Source organism: Onychomys torridus, chromosome 3, assembly GCF_903995425.1.
Source record: "Onychomys torridus chromosome 3, mOncTor1.1, whole genome shotgun sequence".
Lineage (NCBI taxonomy): Eukaryota > Metazoa > Chordata > Mammalia > Rodentia > Cricetidae > Onychomys > Onychomys torridus.
The window spans coordinates 70,787,951-70,806,312 of NC_050445.1; the positions used below are offsets into that span (position 1 = coordinate 70,787,951).

An 18,362-nucleotide genomic window follows, 5' to 3' on the forward strand; every position below is an offset into this window, starting at 1 on the left:
TGACCTGCTCCATCTGAATAGTGTTACTTATGTGTATGTTTAACTAACTGGTGTGCTGTTCCCAAGAGAAGACTAATTTTCCCACTCTCAGCATTCCTCAGTTGCCTGTAGTTATTTGTGTACGGTTAAGGCCTTGCATGCTTGGCATCCACTTTGCAACATCAATTGTTGTCTTTCTTCAGCTCATGTTTGGGCAGTCATGTTGGTGAGGGAGACTTTATGGATGTAGCTTCTGACATTACTAGGACTCATAATCTCAGAGCAAACTCTCTGATCCTCTGGCTCTTACAGTTTTTCTGCCCCTTCTTCCACACAGTGCCCTACACCTTAGTTGTGGCAGTGTTTTGTAGATGTGTCCATTGGAACAAAATGACTCTGCATGTTGAGTTGTTATGGGTTTTTTTTGTAATGGTCTATTGCAAAAAGTTCTTTGATGATGGGTGAGGAACACACTTATCTCTGTGTATAAAGACTAATGTTTATAATGTGGTTAGGGATTATGCTGGTTTAGTAAAGCAGGGGTTGTAGGTTCTCCTCCAAGATTCTTGACTTTGCTTACTCTGGCTTGGTTTTCCTTTTGTTCATTGGGTCTTAAGTCCAATTAGAGAGCTGTTGGTTACTGCCAAGGTATGTCTGCCACTACTGCACCTTTAGGGTATTTGTGCCGTGCTAACTTTTATTGTGGTGGTATATGATATCTTAATACAATAATTTTATGAATAGAAAAGGCCATTATCTCATTTCATATATTGAAGAACTGAGGCACAATGTATAAAAAGGTGTTAGATACTAGATTCGGTCCTGGGAATCTGAGACCTCTCACTATACTCTATTATCCCGGATCAACTCAGTCCATTCTGCACACCCAACTCATTGTCAATAGTTCTCAATTCAATGCTGGAATGATGGAAAGATATTGTGTTTGTCCATTTTTCTTCCTGAGGCCCTAAATTCCTTTATTTGAGGAGCATGAGTAATCATTCCCTGTAAGCAAAAGCATTCTTTTAAATTTATCAGACTATACTTTGTAGTGGCCTCATAAACAACTGTTTGTGGACTGACCATCTACAGTGATAAAAATGATTTTTTCCTAGCACCTACTGTGAAGTTTTCCCCTGGAGGATGAGATCATCAACCTATAAATATCACAAATGAAATGTGGCAAATTCTATGTTATTTACCAAACCTTTGGGGCAGGAAATGTGCATTTTTAATCCCTGATAATATATCCTCAATGCCTCTCAGATCTTGGAGTGCTCCAATATGTTTGTTAACTGAATGAACTGATGAATGGCCTTACCATGTCATCTTTTCTAAGACAGAGATGTTATCTATGGGAGGAGGCAGAGGCTAGATCCAGAGAACAATGTAAAGCTACTGTCACACACTTCCAATAAACAATTTGATGTGCAGTTTAAATTCTTCACTAATTGTATTCTCTCTCTCTCTTTTTTAATCAAAACAAAGTGATGCATGAGGAATTTATTTAGACCTTTAGAGATCTGCAGCCAAGATTTCATACCATTAAAAGCAATTTCTCCAAATTTTGCCTTTATGAACAGGTGAAAGGAAACCAATTCTCCATCAGCTGGGTTTGCCACTACACCAGTTCTCCAAAGACTGTAAAACAAATTAAGTGCTTTATCATGAAGTTTGATTAATTAACTCATGTATACTTACGTTGCCCTCAAATAAACATATACCTTAGACAAATGTCATCAAATGAGTTGATCTTAAGGTTTTCAGGCAAGGTGAGGTTTTTCTGGTGACAGATGCACTGTGTACAGATATCTAAGTAGTCATATCAATTTTTCATTTATTATTCTTGCTTTGGGGATATATAAAATTTTAGTTTTTCCATAACCAATTCTAATTGTGGAATGATACTACTATCCAAATACTTGTTCACATCAGAAAGCTTTTCATATGCAGTATATATTCCTGTTTTACACTTAATTATTTGTAGTGTGTGCATGCATGCTCAGATATGGACATGGGTGTGTGTGCACATGCCACAACGTAAGCATGGAGGTCACAGGACAATTTTCGGGAGTTTGTTCTCTCCTTTTATCATGTAGCTCTTGAGGATGAAACTCAGTTTGTTGGGTTTTGTGGTGACAAGTGCCCTTATCTCTGGCCTATCCAGCTGCTCACATGAGTTTAGACCCAATGTTACTTTGGAGAACACATATTTTGGTGCCTTCAATTTATCCAGGAGTTGGAATTATGTTTTCATTGTAGCCTAGAAAGTCACAAATATATTGACATTTACTTTTGATTCAAGAAATAAAAACATTATAAGCTTTTGTTTATTTATTGGGAATTATATCTCATGATAATTTTCAATGTCAGAGGTGCTTTTCTTTTTATTCTAGGTGGCAGCCTTTATTTTGGTAATACTCTGATCATGAAGAACAAAAGGAAGTGAATTCTGGGAAAGACTCAGGTGTCTACTATTCTTTTTGTGCTGTGAGAAAAGAGAATGTCAATTGGAAATGTTCAGAGTCACCCGTGGCATCCACGTCAAGTTTGTGGTCATTCTGTTTGCTCAGATCCTCCCTGATACGTCCTTGTCACACACAAGCTTTTAGGCCTTCTGCTTGACACAATGCCATTTTGAAAAAAAAAAGACAAAACAAAGAATTTTAAAAATCCACAAAATGCCAAGCACTTTCAGAATCTAGTATAAATAAGTACCCACTAATGTGATTTTCCCCCATGAGAATTATTTTCAGAACTTTCAAAGCCATGGCTTCTAAATCTGTGCTGATATACTAAAGGGAACAATAGCAGCTGGCTTTTATATGGACCTATGCTGAGTTACAAAAATTCCAGATGGAAAAAGGCACCAGACACTTCCAAGAAAGATGCTATTTGCAGGACTGAACTATATACATTTGAAAAAGAAAGCTTTGCTACTGTCTCTGGAGTCCTAGCAATAACCACCTCAGTAGATTTGCCTTTTGTTCTGATGCTGTTCAATGTTCATATCTCTTTGGGGCTGTTTTCTAAGAATAAGCCTACACCTTTAATTGTTCTGCAACACATGCAGAGCTGAATGCTTTATTTAGTTCTTTTAATTAAATGCTTCTAGATAAGCCTGGAAGAGAACCACTGAGGACTGCACTTTGAACCATCTGCCAGCTCACAGCCCAGTGGCCAGGTGAAGAAGTTCTAGAAGTTGGGAGGTTAAGAAACCCCAGTGTTCCTCTTTTTCAGACAGATCAAATTAAATATTAGCTGCACAAAACACCAGATTGGCTTGTGTTTCAAACTGGAACTGGAGGTGGCTTGTAGTTGAGAAACTGCCTGAGGAATTCAAGCTGTTCACATCACATGAGTTAGCTGCCCATAAAGGGTGCCAATCATACTATTATTACAAAAAGGATTAGTCTTTTTTTTTTTCTTTTGGCCACATTATCTGCAGCACATCTGGAAAATATTTTTTTTCATAAAAAAAAAAAAACAGTATAAAAAGCCAGGGTTGATTTGAATTTAGGAAGTCATATAATATGATAATAGTATAGTGAGTGCTCATTTGCTCAGTATGATCTGTAAAGGTCACCCATGCTTGCATTCCAGGGGCTCTGAAATATGTGAGTCAAAGATGCTTCTTACCATTATCCATCTTGACATAGTCCCAATGTCAGTCCATGGAAGTCCCAGGAAAGAGATCCTTAAAGATGCCCCAACTGTCCTTATTCCTGTTTTAACGTCCTCAGAAATCATCTCACTGAGCAGCTGTGGTCTGAAATCTGAATCGTCATATGCTTTTGCCTCCCTCATTTGAAAGCAAGAGATCGATGAGTCCTGAAGCTCATCTGTTCTCCTGTTCTCATGGCTTATTGATCCGACTGAGAAGATATTTAGATCAAGAATGATTCCTCAAATCCAATTATTTCAGAAGACAGACATGAGAAAACAGGTCAGTGTTTGCCTGTAACAATGCCACTCCACACCAAAGTGTCTGTCTTGTTCCCTCATCTTCACAGAACTATCTCACGAATTATTTCCCACTCAGACTTAGCAGCTAGTGACATAATAAAAAGGAGTCATTTAACCCACTGAATGATTGAATCTGTTTCTTTGAGCTCCCACTTTCTTCCATGATTTTCAGAGAAATCATGAAACTGAACTGGTTTGGGTTCCATACAGTAACAAGGGGGTCTGTGGTATCTTATCTCTAACAATTATGTTGAACAGCTATACTTACAAACATACTACCAGAAGACATGTCAGAAACACCCTTTTGTGCCTCAGGTATTGATTTTGGGGGAATGTCTTTGAAGATTTTACAGAGTCACAAGTTAGCCTAAGCTGTGTTCTTCTGAAGTCCCTGAAGTTACTTGTACAGCAATGATATGACAAAGATACAATCATGAAGAAAAAGGCATTCTTAGCATTTCTGGTTGCTAACCAGAGGTGAAAACTCTATGGAGCTGAGAGTGGTATGTGGTGGTATTGTGTTCCTCGAAATATTGTGTACTCTAATAAACATATCTGGGGTCAGAGACAGAACAGCCACAATATTAAACATAGAGGATTGGCAGTGGTAGCACATGCCTTTAATCCTAGCATTCCAGAGGCAGAAATCCATCTGTTCAAGGATACAGCCAAGCATGGTGACTCATGCCTTTAATCCCAGAAAAGGAGCCTTTAATCCCAGGGAGTGATGGCAGAAAGAGAAAGGTATATAAGGCATGAAGACCAGAAACTAGAAGCACTTGGCTGGTTAAGCTTTTAGGCTTTTGAGCAGCAGTTCAGCTGAGATTGATTTGGAGGCTTCCAGTCTGAGGAAACAGGATCAGCCAAGGAACTGGCGAGGTGAGGTAGCTGTGGCTTGTTCTGCTTCTCTGATCTTCCAGCATTCACCCCAATACCAGGCCCTGCATTTGTTTTATTAATAAGACTCTTTAAGATTCCTGCTACCGTGGTACCCTGATGTTTTTGTAAGTGGTTTTTGTTTGAGGTCCTGCACTAACTCAGGGGAGAGGGATACACATGGTATTGTTTGTCATTCTGATTTCTTTGTGAACTGTATTATTTGAGCAAAGCTGTCAGGCACAAAAGAAGTAAACTGTGTAGTGTGGTTCAGTACCCAGCACTGGACCAGTACTCAGATCCCAGCTACTTCCTTCACTAGCTGTGTGAACTTAGGCAGCATTGTTTAATTCTTTAGGCATTGGTTTCATCATTTGTAACCAAGGAATAACAGTAATTCCTAGATTTATGAAGTTGCATAGGGATTAAGCAGCAATATATGTGAAGTACTTAATTTACTGACTAGCCTAAGGTTAAAAAACAAACAAACAAACAAAAACTTTAAAGTTGGTAAAGATAATGTCTATTCAAAGCATTTTATATAAAAAAAAAAAATTACACCTATATTCTCACTGCCCTCAAGGAAGTTATACCCTTGTAGGTGATAAAGAAAAATAAGCATGGATCATGTTCTGAGATACAAACCTAAGGCACAGACAAAAGAGCAACTTAGATTGGCAGATTAGATTAAATGAGATAAGGCAGGTCACAACATTTAAGGATGAACTTGAAACTTCAAGTAAGTGGGAGCTTTCCAGGAAGAGAAAGGAGGGACGGGGCCTTCAGGTAGAAGAGAGAACTCACGTCCTGCAGAGAGTGCCTACTGCTTTATCAGCTAGGTCAGCAGAGAGCCAGTGCCCCAAAGGGTCAGGAGCTGGTAACGGCATGGGGGTAGTAGGCAGACAGCCAAAGGTTTTACAGGCTATTATGGATATTGTGATCTATGTTATTTAGGATCTAAAGATTAAAAATTTAAGTACAGGAATGATATAAAAGACATTTTAAAAATGTCACAGTGGATAGAATCCAACTTGAAAGTCACTAGGCCAAGGCCCTCACATGGACAGAATACTTGTTCTGATGTAGACTGAATTCTTGAAGGCCAGAAAGTGTGTAATTCCAGGAACCCTGAACAGTTTAATTGAAGTATCAAAACAAAGGTTATAGAGGAAGAAATTAGCTTTCCTAAAACTTATTTCAATTGGTTGATCATAATTATTCAGAAACCTACTCTTTGGTTTGTATGTTTGGTTGGTCACCATCTTGGAAAGAAGCAGGTCATAAGTTATGACAGTTGTTGAAACTGTGGGAAGGCTGAAGGACTTGAAAATAAATGTTAAAATAACTTCCTGCGAATAACTCAGAATAGAGAAGACAGGACTTCCTCTACTGTAGAGTGAATCGTTGAAAAGAGTTAAATACCCACTCTCACAGATGAAATTCATGGGGTAGTACCAACCTCCATTAATTCTTACTTGTTTCAAATTTGATAGAAATGATGTATTTTAAAATTACTTTGTAAACAAAGGCAATGTGTGATTAATTTGTGTGTCCATATTAAATGCCAATCAAACCTTGCCTTTTTATAGAAAAATTCCAAAAGCTGTATACCATGTGTTCTATCATACGTTTTCTACCTTGAGAGAGTTCAGTCATCTTGAGAGAGTTTGTTTTCTGTGGAGAATCACAGGGAACCAGATGACATATACCCAAATGTCAGGCATATTGCCTAGTCCCCAGATGCACACCTAGTCTATTCAACTGTAGTAATTGGTGGCAAATATCTCAAGATGTTTGGCCCTTCTGACCACTTGAAAAAAAAAAGTCTGATCTACATTTAGAACATCATTTTTGAAAGTATTGTTGCCATTGTATTTTCTCCTGTGTTACATTTCACAATATTGCATATGAAGTCAAAGATTTGGCTAGAATTAAGACTTTGTCATTAGTAACAGAGGAATTTCCATAATATGCCAGGTGGTGTTGTCAAAAATAGCGACATTATAATTTTAGTGTTTGAAGTCCTACTGATACACAGCCTGGAGTATCAGTGTTTGCTCAGAGTTTAACTGCAGGTGTTTGGGGGAACATTGTGCTTAAATCCCCCAAGTCACTAATTAGAGAAACACAGTTAGTTCTCACCTGCATTTTCCAAAGGATTAGAAAAAGCACCTCTACTTCAGCACATCAATGGACTTTCATCATGGTAAACTGATAAGGGTTGGCTCTTTCTATATTGAAATACTGAACCTTGTACATACTGATTCATTAAAAGGGTGGCATATTTAATTGGAATTTGGAAAGGAAATTGTGTCATTAAAACAATCATTTTTTAGGTTTAGCTAAATGTGTCAGGAGTCTTATTTCAACTAGTTTACTTAGTAATCTGTAGTCACAAAGCACTTGCTAATATTTTAGGGATATCTGTCCTCTGCCTTCCATCCCATAATGGCTATCATAGATGAGATCTGTAGTATAAACACAGTTCACAGCCAAAGGCTATTCTTTCCCTGTGAATTCACACCCTATGCATAGTGGTCTGGGTGGCAGCCTCTTGTCTCTCACTAGAGTAGTTTCCTAATAAATATAGACCAGAAGGAGCATTAATTAAGGAACAAATTAACCTCAAAGCAGAGGGAAATATAGTGTATCTTAGGTAATTACCTCTGGTGAGAAATTTCTACAATAAAGCAATGTTAGCAAAGCAGCTTTAATTGCTGTTGTTGGTGCCTCCCTCCCTGTGATAAAGCCCTCAGACAGCATTGCCCTTTCTTTTGGAAAGTAGCGTAAGAGCAATGGATGGTCTTAAAACAGTTAGCATTGGGAGGCTGCTCAGAAGGAAATACAGTGACTCCATCTGAGACAACTTTTTTTTTTTTTTTGGTTTTTCGAGACAGGGTTTCTCTGTGTAGCTTTGTGCCTTTTCTAGATCTCGCTCTGTAGACCAGGCTGGCTCTGCCTCCTGAGTGCTGGGATTAAAGGCGTGCACCACCTCTGCCTGGCCTGAGACAACTTTTGAGTAGGATGTTTCTGGGGTCTATTCTGTGAGAGGAAATGATGTGTGCATGGCGTTTGGATGCAAAGGGCAGAGTATCCTAAACTTAGAGGAATTTGAACTTGGTGTCAGCTTTTGGTGTCTCCGTTCCTCTTGAAACTATTCCTCTTGAATGGACTAGAGTTGTAAAAAGAAACAAAACAACAGCAAAAATGAACAGGTTGAAAAACCTGTGAGCCAAGTACTACTGACATCTCCATCTTAGATGTGAGATGTTAAATAACTCCTAGTCAGGTTGTACTCAGAAATTTAATCACTATGTTGAATGTTTGCTGGAGAGACACACGGAACATTTAGTTGTTTCCTGCCATAAACAGAGTTGCAATATTGAACTCACTAAATGCAGCTATGATTTTAGTTTTTCTACTAATAAATTAGTAAACAAATTTTAGTGCTGTCCTTTGTCTCCCCTGAGAACAGAATTGGGCTCCTTTCCCCTTGCCTCAGCTAAATAGTATTACAGTGTCTGGCATTTAAGAGGCTTTCTGGATGTATATATATATATATATATATATATCCATTACCTTGGGCCTGATGCGCGCTAGGCAGCACCTCTACCATGGAGCTATATCTGAAGCCTGTTTACTTATTTTCAGTTTTCTTATAGGCTCTTGCTGATTTGCTCAGACTAGCTGTGAAGTCATTCTGTAATTCAGTCTGGCCTTGAATTTGCAATTCTCCTGCCTCTGCCTTCAAAATTACAGGTTTGTAGCACCAGGCCCAGCTCTGCATATAATCTTTCTGTGGAGAGACCACACAGAGCCAAATGACAGTCAGGATGGAGCTCTCTTCTTGTCTGCCACGGTTCCAGTTGTTCAGGAGGGTGTAGTCTTGGACTTGTCTGAGAACCAATGGCATGTGAGCCTGCAAGATCTCTCAGGTGTGGCCCCTATGGAGACAGGGGAGAGGAGGGCATCCATCCTGCTTCCTCATCCGTCTTGTATACGACGGTTTTCCACTTCAGGAAAAGGCTGGATTCTTACCCATGAGGAGGCAGAATGATCTAACACAGAGAGCAATGGTTGTGACCCCAACCCAAAACTCATTTAGAGGTTTTCCATGTTCTGGAGGTATAACAGGTTATCATATGTTAATTCTTGGAATTTGTTGAAAACATTTACTCCCTGCCTTGCAGAGAGCTTATTTCAGGTTCTGGCAACACAAAGAGGAATATATGTGATTCCTTAATAGAAATGTAAATGAACAAATCATTTAATGAACCAGAACAGAAGGAATTAGAAGGAGCTTAGGAACGGTTTCTCAGTGAAGATAGAATTTGAGCTGAGGGTGGAGGAGTAGGATTTGGTAAGACATACGGATAGCCAAAGGACATTATAGTTTAGGTATAAAATGAGGACAGCGTTTTCTTTATGAAAGTCTGTAGATACTACCACTAGTTTATAAGAAAGCATCTCACCAAGAGAATGGTAAAACAGCTTATCTATTTAAACAGAACGAAAATCTTTCTCTTGTTCCACTCCATTCTTTTTTGCACATCATTATCTTTGGCCTCTTTATATTGTATTGTCAACTGATAGCAGTCCCACACATTCTTTCAAGGCAAACTTTTGCCCTTTCTAAAATCTCATGTTTTAGAGGCTATTTAACCCAAATCTCAATTTTTCTGAGATTACTTTGCACTCAGGGGCAAAGCACCAACAAGGTCATCTTCCACCTGTCAAGTTCCAGGTAAAAGATGCTCCAAACAGTAGAGACTAGCCAGGAAAATAGTGCATCTTCTAACCATTTAGAAACATTTCAAGGAGGAACATTTTGACTGGGCATCTAAGAAGCTAACTGTAGCTCATTTGAAAAGGCACAAGCATAAACATTGCTCCTAAGTAAGTGCCATAAAGACAATTGCCTAACTGAAGGCAATCGACCTGAATCTCTTCTTGAAACACTCTATTTCCCAAAGTGAGAGAGGGCTGTAGGTTTATAGAGGACACCAGGACAGACTTAAAAATGCTTTGAAAAGAAACCTGCTCACTGGAGGGTGTGGATAGATCCCCCAAGTATATTTGCTCAGGTAGAAGTATTTGGATGCCAGAGTTCATTGATGACTGAATTAAGAAATCAATTTGGCTGCTTTATAAAGGGACTACCACTCTGTGTCCTTAATGAGTATATTGGGAGAATAATTATCCAGGTCTTCATCAATGGTGATACAGCTTAACCCAGCAAGTCATTAAGAATCCTGCATTCCATGTAGGTTTTGCTAACACTGCCTGACAATATGATCTAACATTGTATGAGATGCCTCCTTGGCTGCCTTTGGGAGACTTTCTTTCCTTTAGTGAGAAGATGAAGCTGGAGAGGAAACCCTCTTTGAAGCAATTTGGACAATAAAGCCATCCAGGTTAAAGGGAGCACTGGTTAAGGTTTGAATTGGAACTATCCCCCCACAGGTTGGAGTTTTGAAAACTTGTTCCCTAGCTGGTGATGTTATTGGAGGCTGTGAACCCTCAGGAGGTGGGGCTTAGCTGGCAGACATCACCCTGAGGGACAGGCCTGCCTCCTGGTCTGGTTTAACTTTTTCTGCTTCCTGGTGTACTATGACTGGAAGCCTGTATCACATGCTCCCAGAGGCATGAAATTGCTACGCATTCCTTGCCAAAATGGACAGAGACCCTCTGAAACCCTGAGATGAAATGCATCTTTTCTTTTATAAGGTGTCTCTGTTAGGTACTTCTGTCACAGCAATGCAAGGGTCATCAATACAGGAACATTACAAACATCTAAACATCTGAGGGAATAACAGAAGGGTGGATGCAGAATGTCACTCCCTAAGATCCTTTCTCAGTAGCTTGTTTTTCAACATGAAACTCTGGGCTCTGGTCTGTGCCTAGATGCTATGATTAGATGGTAGGCATTTAAAATCATGGGATGGATTTGTGCTCAGTTATTTCTACTTACTTTCATTCTCTTTCAGTTCAAGCTCTCAGTGTATATTAAGGAAGTCTAAATATTTAAAGATTTAGGGAAGTACTACCAGCTCCCTGCCATCACCACAGTCACCAAACAGCAGGATGTATGACCACAGTAGTCATGGAAGCAGAGGTTGATACACACGAAAGATGCTCAGGGAACTTATATCTCCAGAAGTGTTTTAAATTCCTAGAGAGAGCAGAGCCCAGTGTCCTGTCCTTTCTTCTCTAGCTCATCCCTTATTCTTCTGTGAGATCTTTGTCTCCTTGCACGTGAACATTTGTCATACCTGTCTGATCAGCCTGTGAAGATGCTGTGTTCATTCACATTGTTTCACATGTGGCTGATTACCTGTTTCCTGGGACAATTCCCATCATGCCAGCCATTTTTGTTGCTTACCTTGTGTGTGCCATGAACACTCCCTCAGTTAGTCACCATACTTCACAATGGCACTGAGCCAGCCAGTGAATGCAATAGCAAACCAAGTACTTTGGTATGAAAGACATGGCTTCTCTTGATAACATATATGGGATTTCTCATGTAATATGTCTTTTCTTCCCTTTAAACTAGCCTTCTGAAGAGTGTATAGTATCAAAAGAACAAAGTCAAATAGGATAAATATCTGTAAGGTAGCTTGTTAAGTAGTTATAAGAAATAATTAGGGACACATATAGCGTAAAATTCACTGCAGGAGAAATAAATGTCCCAAACAACGTACACGCAATCCTTTATTGAGAGTACTTGGGAAATGTTTGACACTTGGCTGGTGAAATTGCTATTGAAGTATGTCCGATAAAGACCTGAAATTTTATCCTCTTCAAACAGAAATTTTCACCTCTTCTGACTCAAGTATGAAAGTGATGGCAAAATTTACATGATCTGCTCTGAGATGTGCAATATTTTCTACTCTTCTAATAAAGTAAAAGGGTGTTTATGAAAAACAAATTATCCTAATTACTCATAATATGACTATGTGCTCTGAAGAAGGAAAGAAATTTGAACTAGCTCATTTAGAATAGCACAGAATCATACACTGAATTTTAAGTGTCACAAATCTGGACTATAAAAATGAGGCTATGCCAGTGCAAAGAGAGTCTCTTTAAGTAGGACTGTGACATACAAGAACCTATCATATCACTTCCTTCAGTGCTTTGGTTTTGATTATAGTAATTTCATAGGAGGCAGAGCATGGTGCCTCTTAGAATCACCTATTACTGTGACATGAGTGCTCTTACCAGAAAAAAAATATTGAACTTCAAGTAGCATGTGGAATTCATATGGGGTAGTCGAAAGCTACAGAAGATCAATTGAAGGTCTAGTTCTCATTCTGCCTACCACTGGGAGTTTTCATGAAGCCAATCTTTTAGGGAATTGGGAAAATGAGGAAATTGAGCTGGGTGAGTTCTTGGCCCTTTTCAGCTCTAAAATTCTGTGGCTTTGTGAGTGAGGACTGAAGGAGTCTTAGATGTGTTTTCTTTCTCTAATGAATTTACAAGATCAGTTATCAGCTTTTTATCTAATTTATGTTGCCTGTTAAATTGTCTCTCCCTTGATTTCTGGTAATTATTTGGTTTCTCTGAATATATTTTCACTGAGAAATTCTTTGTATTTTTAATCTCTGAACAAAAGAACAAAATATCATGTGAAAAACAGAGTTCAGAGATACCATACCTTCTTGTGATTGATAGCATGAATAGGTCCAAATATAACTCAACGTATAAGGACTATGTTGTGTAACTGCATCATTTGTGCTGTGGGCGAGGCATTCTTATTTCTCAACTTTGAGCCCTGTGAGTTGCTTCTGCTGATAGTAACAGATAGGATATAGCAGAGAAGTTTGGAAGATGCTTAAGAAGTTGTACTTGCATCCTGTTGCATCTTTGGCTTATTCTAAAGTCATTCAGAGGCTAGATCACGGATTACAGGAAGAAGAAAGGAGACAACCTGGGCAGAACCACTCACAGCTGAGTCTCTACTCATCCACTCCAGCTGATCTTCAGATTGTATTTTAATGGATAATTGTGTTTAGCAGTTTATTTTGTAGTTGTAGCTACTTAATATACTTCAAAATAAATTTCAGTGGTTAAATGTTCTATATTGAAACATATCATTAAATAGCAATAGAAACTAAAAATTAAATTGTTAATATCATCCATTTATGAAATTATTAGCACTATCTAATTCTGTTCTCCTGCAGCATAAAAGAAAAGAGATACAGCTGTTTGCAGTAGCATTTATCAGTCTTACCTGTATGGAAACACTGCTGTATGAGCCACCAATGACTCCTGCAATAAGCAATGGGATGTTCTCTTGAATAGCATATGATCCATCAGGACACATATATTCAGCTTCATCCACTTTAGTCAAAGATGCCCTGACAAACTCCAATGATTGCTCTAATGCATAGGTATCCCTTGAACATGTATCCAAAATGTGAACACCCAGCTTCACTCCAGGTAGCAAGTAATTGTCTTTGTTGATTTCATCAATAGCAAACAACATGGCTTCCAGGCGTTGAATACCTCGGTCTTCATTGATTCGCCCACACTCTTCAGTTCCAGTGCCTTTTTCATTAATAGGAAATAAGCCCCCTAAAACAAGGTCACCTTCTATCTTAATTTCCCTCCTCATAAAGTTGTGATCCCCTAAAGAGAGGAAAAACCCCTTTGAAAACAAAGCTAACATAAGAATTTGGAGTCTTGTCAACATCTTCATGAATCCTGTTTCTGTATCTCTTGGAGATATCACTGGGTGGAGCCAATGTTGCCTGCTAGTCTTCTCTCATTTCCAAGTGGGATCTTTGGCCTGTCCTTCAATAAGGGAGGATTGGGCTAAAAGAGCCCTTCACCGAATTCCTAAAGAGATAAAAGTCATATGAACAAAAATGATTTTTAAAAAATAACAGTAATTATAAAGATGTTTCTCAGTAAGACCTTTGATGGGTTTCTGAATTGGTCAAACCAACTCTGGTACTTATTTTAGTTGGCCTTTCTTGAAACCTTGACTATTATCTTCCTGAAAAGACTTAGCTGTCTGTATGTTCTCAGTTTACTTCTGGGTATATCGCAGATCTGATAAACCACCCTACCCCAGTTCCTATCCCACATTTCTGTGCTAATTTTCCCATGTTCATGGCTTGAACTACCATTTAAATGATATCCAAACTCCAACACTCATTACTGGTTGAGCAGTTTAAGCCACATGTCTCTCAAACATCCTCAAAGTCTACATGTAGTAAATGTCCCCTTATATCTGTATCTAGGTTCTCAAGTCATTGAGAGTCCTGCTCATTTCACTTTTTTTCAACACTCTTCCAATTGGCCATAAAAACTGAAGACTCTCCCTGCTCAATCCCTTTGAAGCCACAGCCCCCACTGTCTCAGGATGCTGAGTTCCTGTCTTCTGTAGCACGGCCATGGCAGTGGCCTCAGTAGAACTCTTACCAGCTCTCAGAACACCCTTTTATGACTTAGGAAAAGAAAACCCCCTCTCAAGTTCAAAATCATCAAATTTAGGTGTCTTTGCTAGAGACTGCTTCTTGTAGCCAGTATTAGGCAAGGCCTGTTGTGGCCTTTGCATTTAGTTCCTCAGAAGGACAGCAATGACCGTGGTTCTGGGCTTATACAGTGGATTGTAGCATTGGATAGTACTGGCATGCTCTTAGATAAATTAGCAAGTATTAACAGTCTGAAAGGTGTCTCCTAGAAGAGATGTTCTAAAGCACAGACTTCATGACTGTCTATTGGGGTCATTTCCCACCAGTGTGTAAACCTTTCCTTGACTTCAGGTCTAAGAATTGGCTTCTTTATTGGAATGTTCTTTGGTGCTGTATGGCCTTGTCCCTGGTGAGTACTCTAGTCTTAGCGCTTGCTATGGCTGTTAACTTTGCCCCACTCCTGCTTTTAAGTCTCCCTCTCCAGGAACACTGGCTATGTGCATTGTAGAGGATGGACAAATACGCACGACCATCTCCTGCTTCTGCTCATATGGTTACTTCCTTGTGAATGTTCTTATTTTCTCCCCTCCAGTTACTTAGATATTAAGACTCAGTAGACATTGAATAAAGATCTTAAGTATTTTTCTGTTTGTTTGTCGTTTCTTTTTTGTTTTTGTATTTCCCTTTCCCAGTCAAATTCCCAAACTTCTGTGTGGTATACGTGCTGCAACACTTTCAAGAAATATTTGCTATTGCTATTATAACCCATACTTCTTTCCTTATGTCTTCATTGTGAATAAATGATAGGATACAGCCTTTAGGATTCTTAAAGTACTAAGAGGAGAAAAAAGATCCAGTAACAAATTCAAGATGGGGCTTAGTCCAGTACCCACGTCAACACTTCTGACATTTCTCCCTTCTCCTGACAGCAGTGCCCTTAAAGTCCAGCTTCCTGGAACTTTCACCACTCGGGCAAAGGATGAATTGTCTTCTTGAGACACAGACTTATCTGAATTTTGTTAAGTTTATATGTTTAGGTCTGAATTTCTGAGATGATGGCAGCAGCTATTGGAATGCTCAAGGCTAACCCAGAGCCTCTGGCTGGTCTGCCACAGGGCACCAGGAATTCTTCAAACAATCATTTCTTTTTAAAGTTGATAGCAGAGAGCTGTTTTTTGATTGTGGTTACATATCAATGTCTGGTTCCTTTGATCTTGTGTACAATTCTCTTTGAAGTGTAAGTGCTATCATTAAGAGGCAAAAGACACTGATCGTTATCACTAATAATGAAGACTCAGGAATTGCTCTATAAAATCACGCTTTTATATGCCTAATCAGAGAGAATAATTAATTCAGAGAAGGTGTACTATGGCTCTTTTTAAAAAAATACTGACATTTTTTTGAATGTGAAGGGAGTTTGACACTGACTCTCCAAAGAAGAAAGATGACCTTATAGATGGCTGAAAGCTTAATTGCCTGTTGAGAAAGTGTTCTGAAAAAGGAGCATCTCAGGGGAATCATCACATGACTTTTAAAGGTGATGGCACATACAGGTATGATTGCTTGACAGTCAGGGAGTGTGTGTGTGTGTGTGTGTGTGTGTGTGTGTGTGTGTGCTATTTTGTGTATCTAGGAATTGATATGCTGCCTACATTCCAGAAGATGGTCAATGAATATTTTGTGAAAGGTTACACATATCCATGGCAATTGTATCTACAAATAAACTATCCATTTTTAACTCACAGCATGACAGACATGCTGAAGACAGGGAAATGCATGCTTTAATCTCAGGAAGTGTCTAGTCACCCAGGTGCTTTTCCACCGGGGCACGTCCAAGGTGAGACTACAGCTCACAAAATAAGGGGGTGTCTGAGAATTTTCATAGTTTGGGAATTTTTATAGGTTGAGAATTCTTAGTTTGAAATAGAAGTGCCACAGTATCTGTGACTTGGAGACTGACATGGCACAATAAGAATTATACTCCTAAGTACATGTGACAGGCTACAGCCCAAACACAGGAACATTAACTAAAACATTGCCCAAAGGAATGAGTATAATGTATATATAAACCACCGATGGGCTTCACATTTAGATTTGGCTTCTACCATCAAGATATTTCACTATGAATCTGTAAATATTCTAAAATTTCCCCAAGAATCTAGAATCTAAAATAGTCTGGCCCTGAGCATTTTGGATAAGACATACCAACCACATACAAGCAAGCAAATGTTTTCCTTGGATTTGAAAGTTGCAGTGGGGTTGGATTCCAATGAAACCATAAATGGACTTACACTTCTTGGTTTTTTGGTCAAGGGAAGCATGCATATTACCCTATTTCAAAGCTTCAGAGATGCATTGACTCAAGCCAAATATTTATTGAATACTTACTGAATATGAACTAGGCTGTGATTTAGAAATCTAGAATATATTATTTAATTGCAAAGTAAATAATGTCTTGGCTATCAAGTAACATTCTTGATTCTTAAAAGTATGTTTGTAACGAACTATAGAAATGATCCCTGAAAGTATAGTCTTGCAAAAAGCACAGGGACAAATAGCCAAACGAATGGAAGCACATGAATTATGAACCAAAGTCTGTGGAGCCCCCAGCTGGATCAGGCCCTCTGGATAAGTGAGACAACTGAATAGCTTGATCTGTTTGGGAGGCACCCAGTCTGTTGGACCGGGATCTGTCCCTAGTGCATGAGCTGGCTGTTTGAAACCTTGGGCTTACACAGGGACACTTTGCTCAGTTTGGAAGGAGGTGACAGGACCTGCCTGTACTGAATCCACCAGGTTTAAATGAATCCCCAGGGGTGCCTTGATCCTGGAGGACATGGGAATGGAGGGGAGGGGCTGGGGGGAAGGTAGGGGTGGGGGCGGGAGGGAGGAGGACAGGGGAACCCATGGCTGATGTATAAAATTTAAAACATGTAATAATAAAGAAAAAAATTAAAAAAGTATGTTTGTATATGTCAAGAGTAACAGAAAAGTGTTTCTGTTTTTGCCAAGTAGCTCTATCATTAAAAAAAAATCTTGAAATTAAGAATGCCTTGAGTTTCCTTTAGTGTGAGTGTTATTATTATTAAGTACTCGACCCAAAAGACAACCCACATATGCTGTATACACTATATAAATAGAAAACCTAGATATTCAGAGTACCAATTCAAGTGGACTAATAATTTAATGCAAAGTAATTTTATTTAGGCCATATGACATGGGCATCTTTAAGTAATATATAATGTAGTCTAACACAATCACAATTTAACAATCAGTTAAAGTAATGCTACAACCCACTCTCTTAGTATTTTATTATTTATCTTTTCCTTAATGTAGAATTTATAATGATTAAGACTGTAGACCTGTGTATAATTTATAAACACTTAGCATTACTTAAAATGAAGACCTAAAAATTGAAAGATAGAGGAAATTAAATTCAACATTGAAAAATAGATGAACATGCTTAATTCAATGCAAATGTTTATCTCTGTAACAGTTTATCAGACTGTGGGAAAGGTAGCAATCATTTCTTCTCAGGTTCTATTCATTGTAAATCAGAAAGCAGCTCAATCCCTAGACAAACAGGTTCCCTGCCCAGCCACATTCATATGCAGTTGGAGGATTGCAGCTTTACTGAGTTCTCCATTCAGGGATGATGGGTGATATGTCAACTATAAACAAGCATGTGTAGCCTTTCTCTGGGCAACCTGCTCATAATGTTTTATTAATCACTGCATTAATGGAATCTCAGAGGTTTGCTATGAATATAACCCATGGAAAACACTTCTGTACTCTGTGTATGCTAATATGTATTTTCCTTTCTCCTCTGGCTTTGCCTGGGGAGTTGGTGTGAGAACTGAAACCCATCTTGACTCAATGAATAAGTAGTTTATCCTGGGGGAAAGAGAAGGTTTACCTGGGAGGTGCAATGCCTGAAACCATGCTCAATTTTCCCCAGAAAAAACAACAACAACAACAACAAACCCAAAAAACCCAAATTACTGAAGGATTTCAAAGAGTGCTCAGGTCCTGTCTGCACAACTAATCAGAAAAAGTTAATGTTAGCCTACCACACTAAATTTGATTATTGCTATAATTTTCAGATGCCAGATTTATAGGCAA

At 38.8% G+C, this 18,362-nt stretch overlaps 1 protein-coding gene across 2 annotated transcripts in view; it reads right to left on the bottom strand.

Moving 5' to 3' along the window:
• The window catches only part of Grm3 (glutamate metabotropic receptor 3), a 216,025-nt gene that overhangs the window by 80,730 nt on the left and 116,933 nt on the right, over positions 1–18,362 (bottom strand). For both annotated transcript variants that reach the window (XM_036182442.1, XM_036182443.1), the window contains one exon: positions 13,052–13,659. In XM_036182442.1, the coding sequence (XP_036038335.1) occupies positions 13,052–13,519 (468 nt within the window). In that variant the 5' untranslated portion in view covers positions 13,520–13,659. The remainder of the gene's footprint in view (positions 1–13,051; positions 13,660–18,362) is intronic.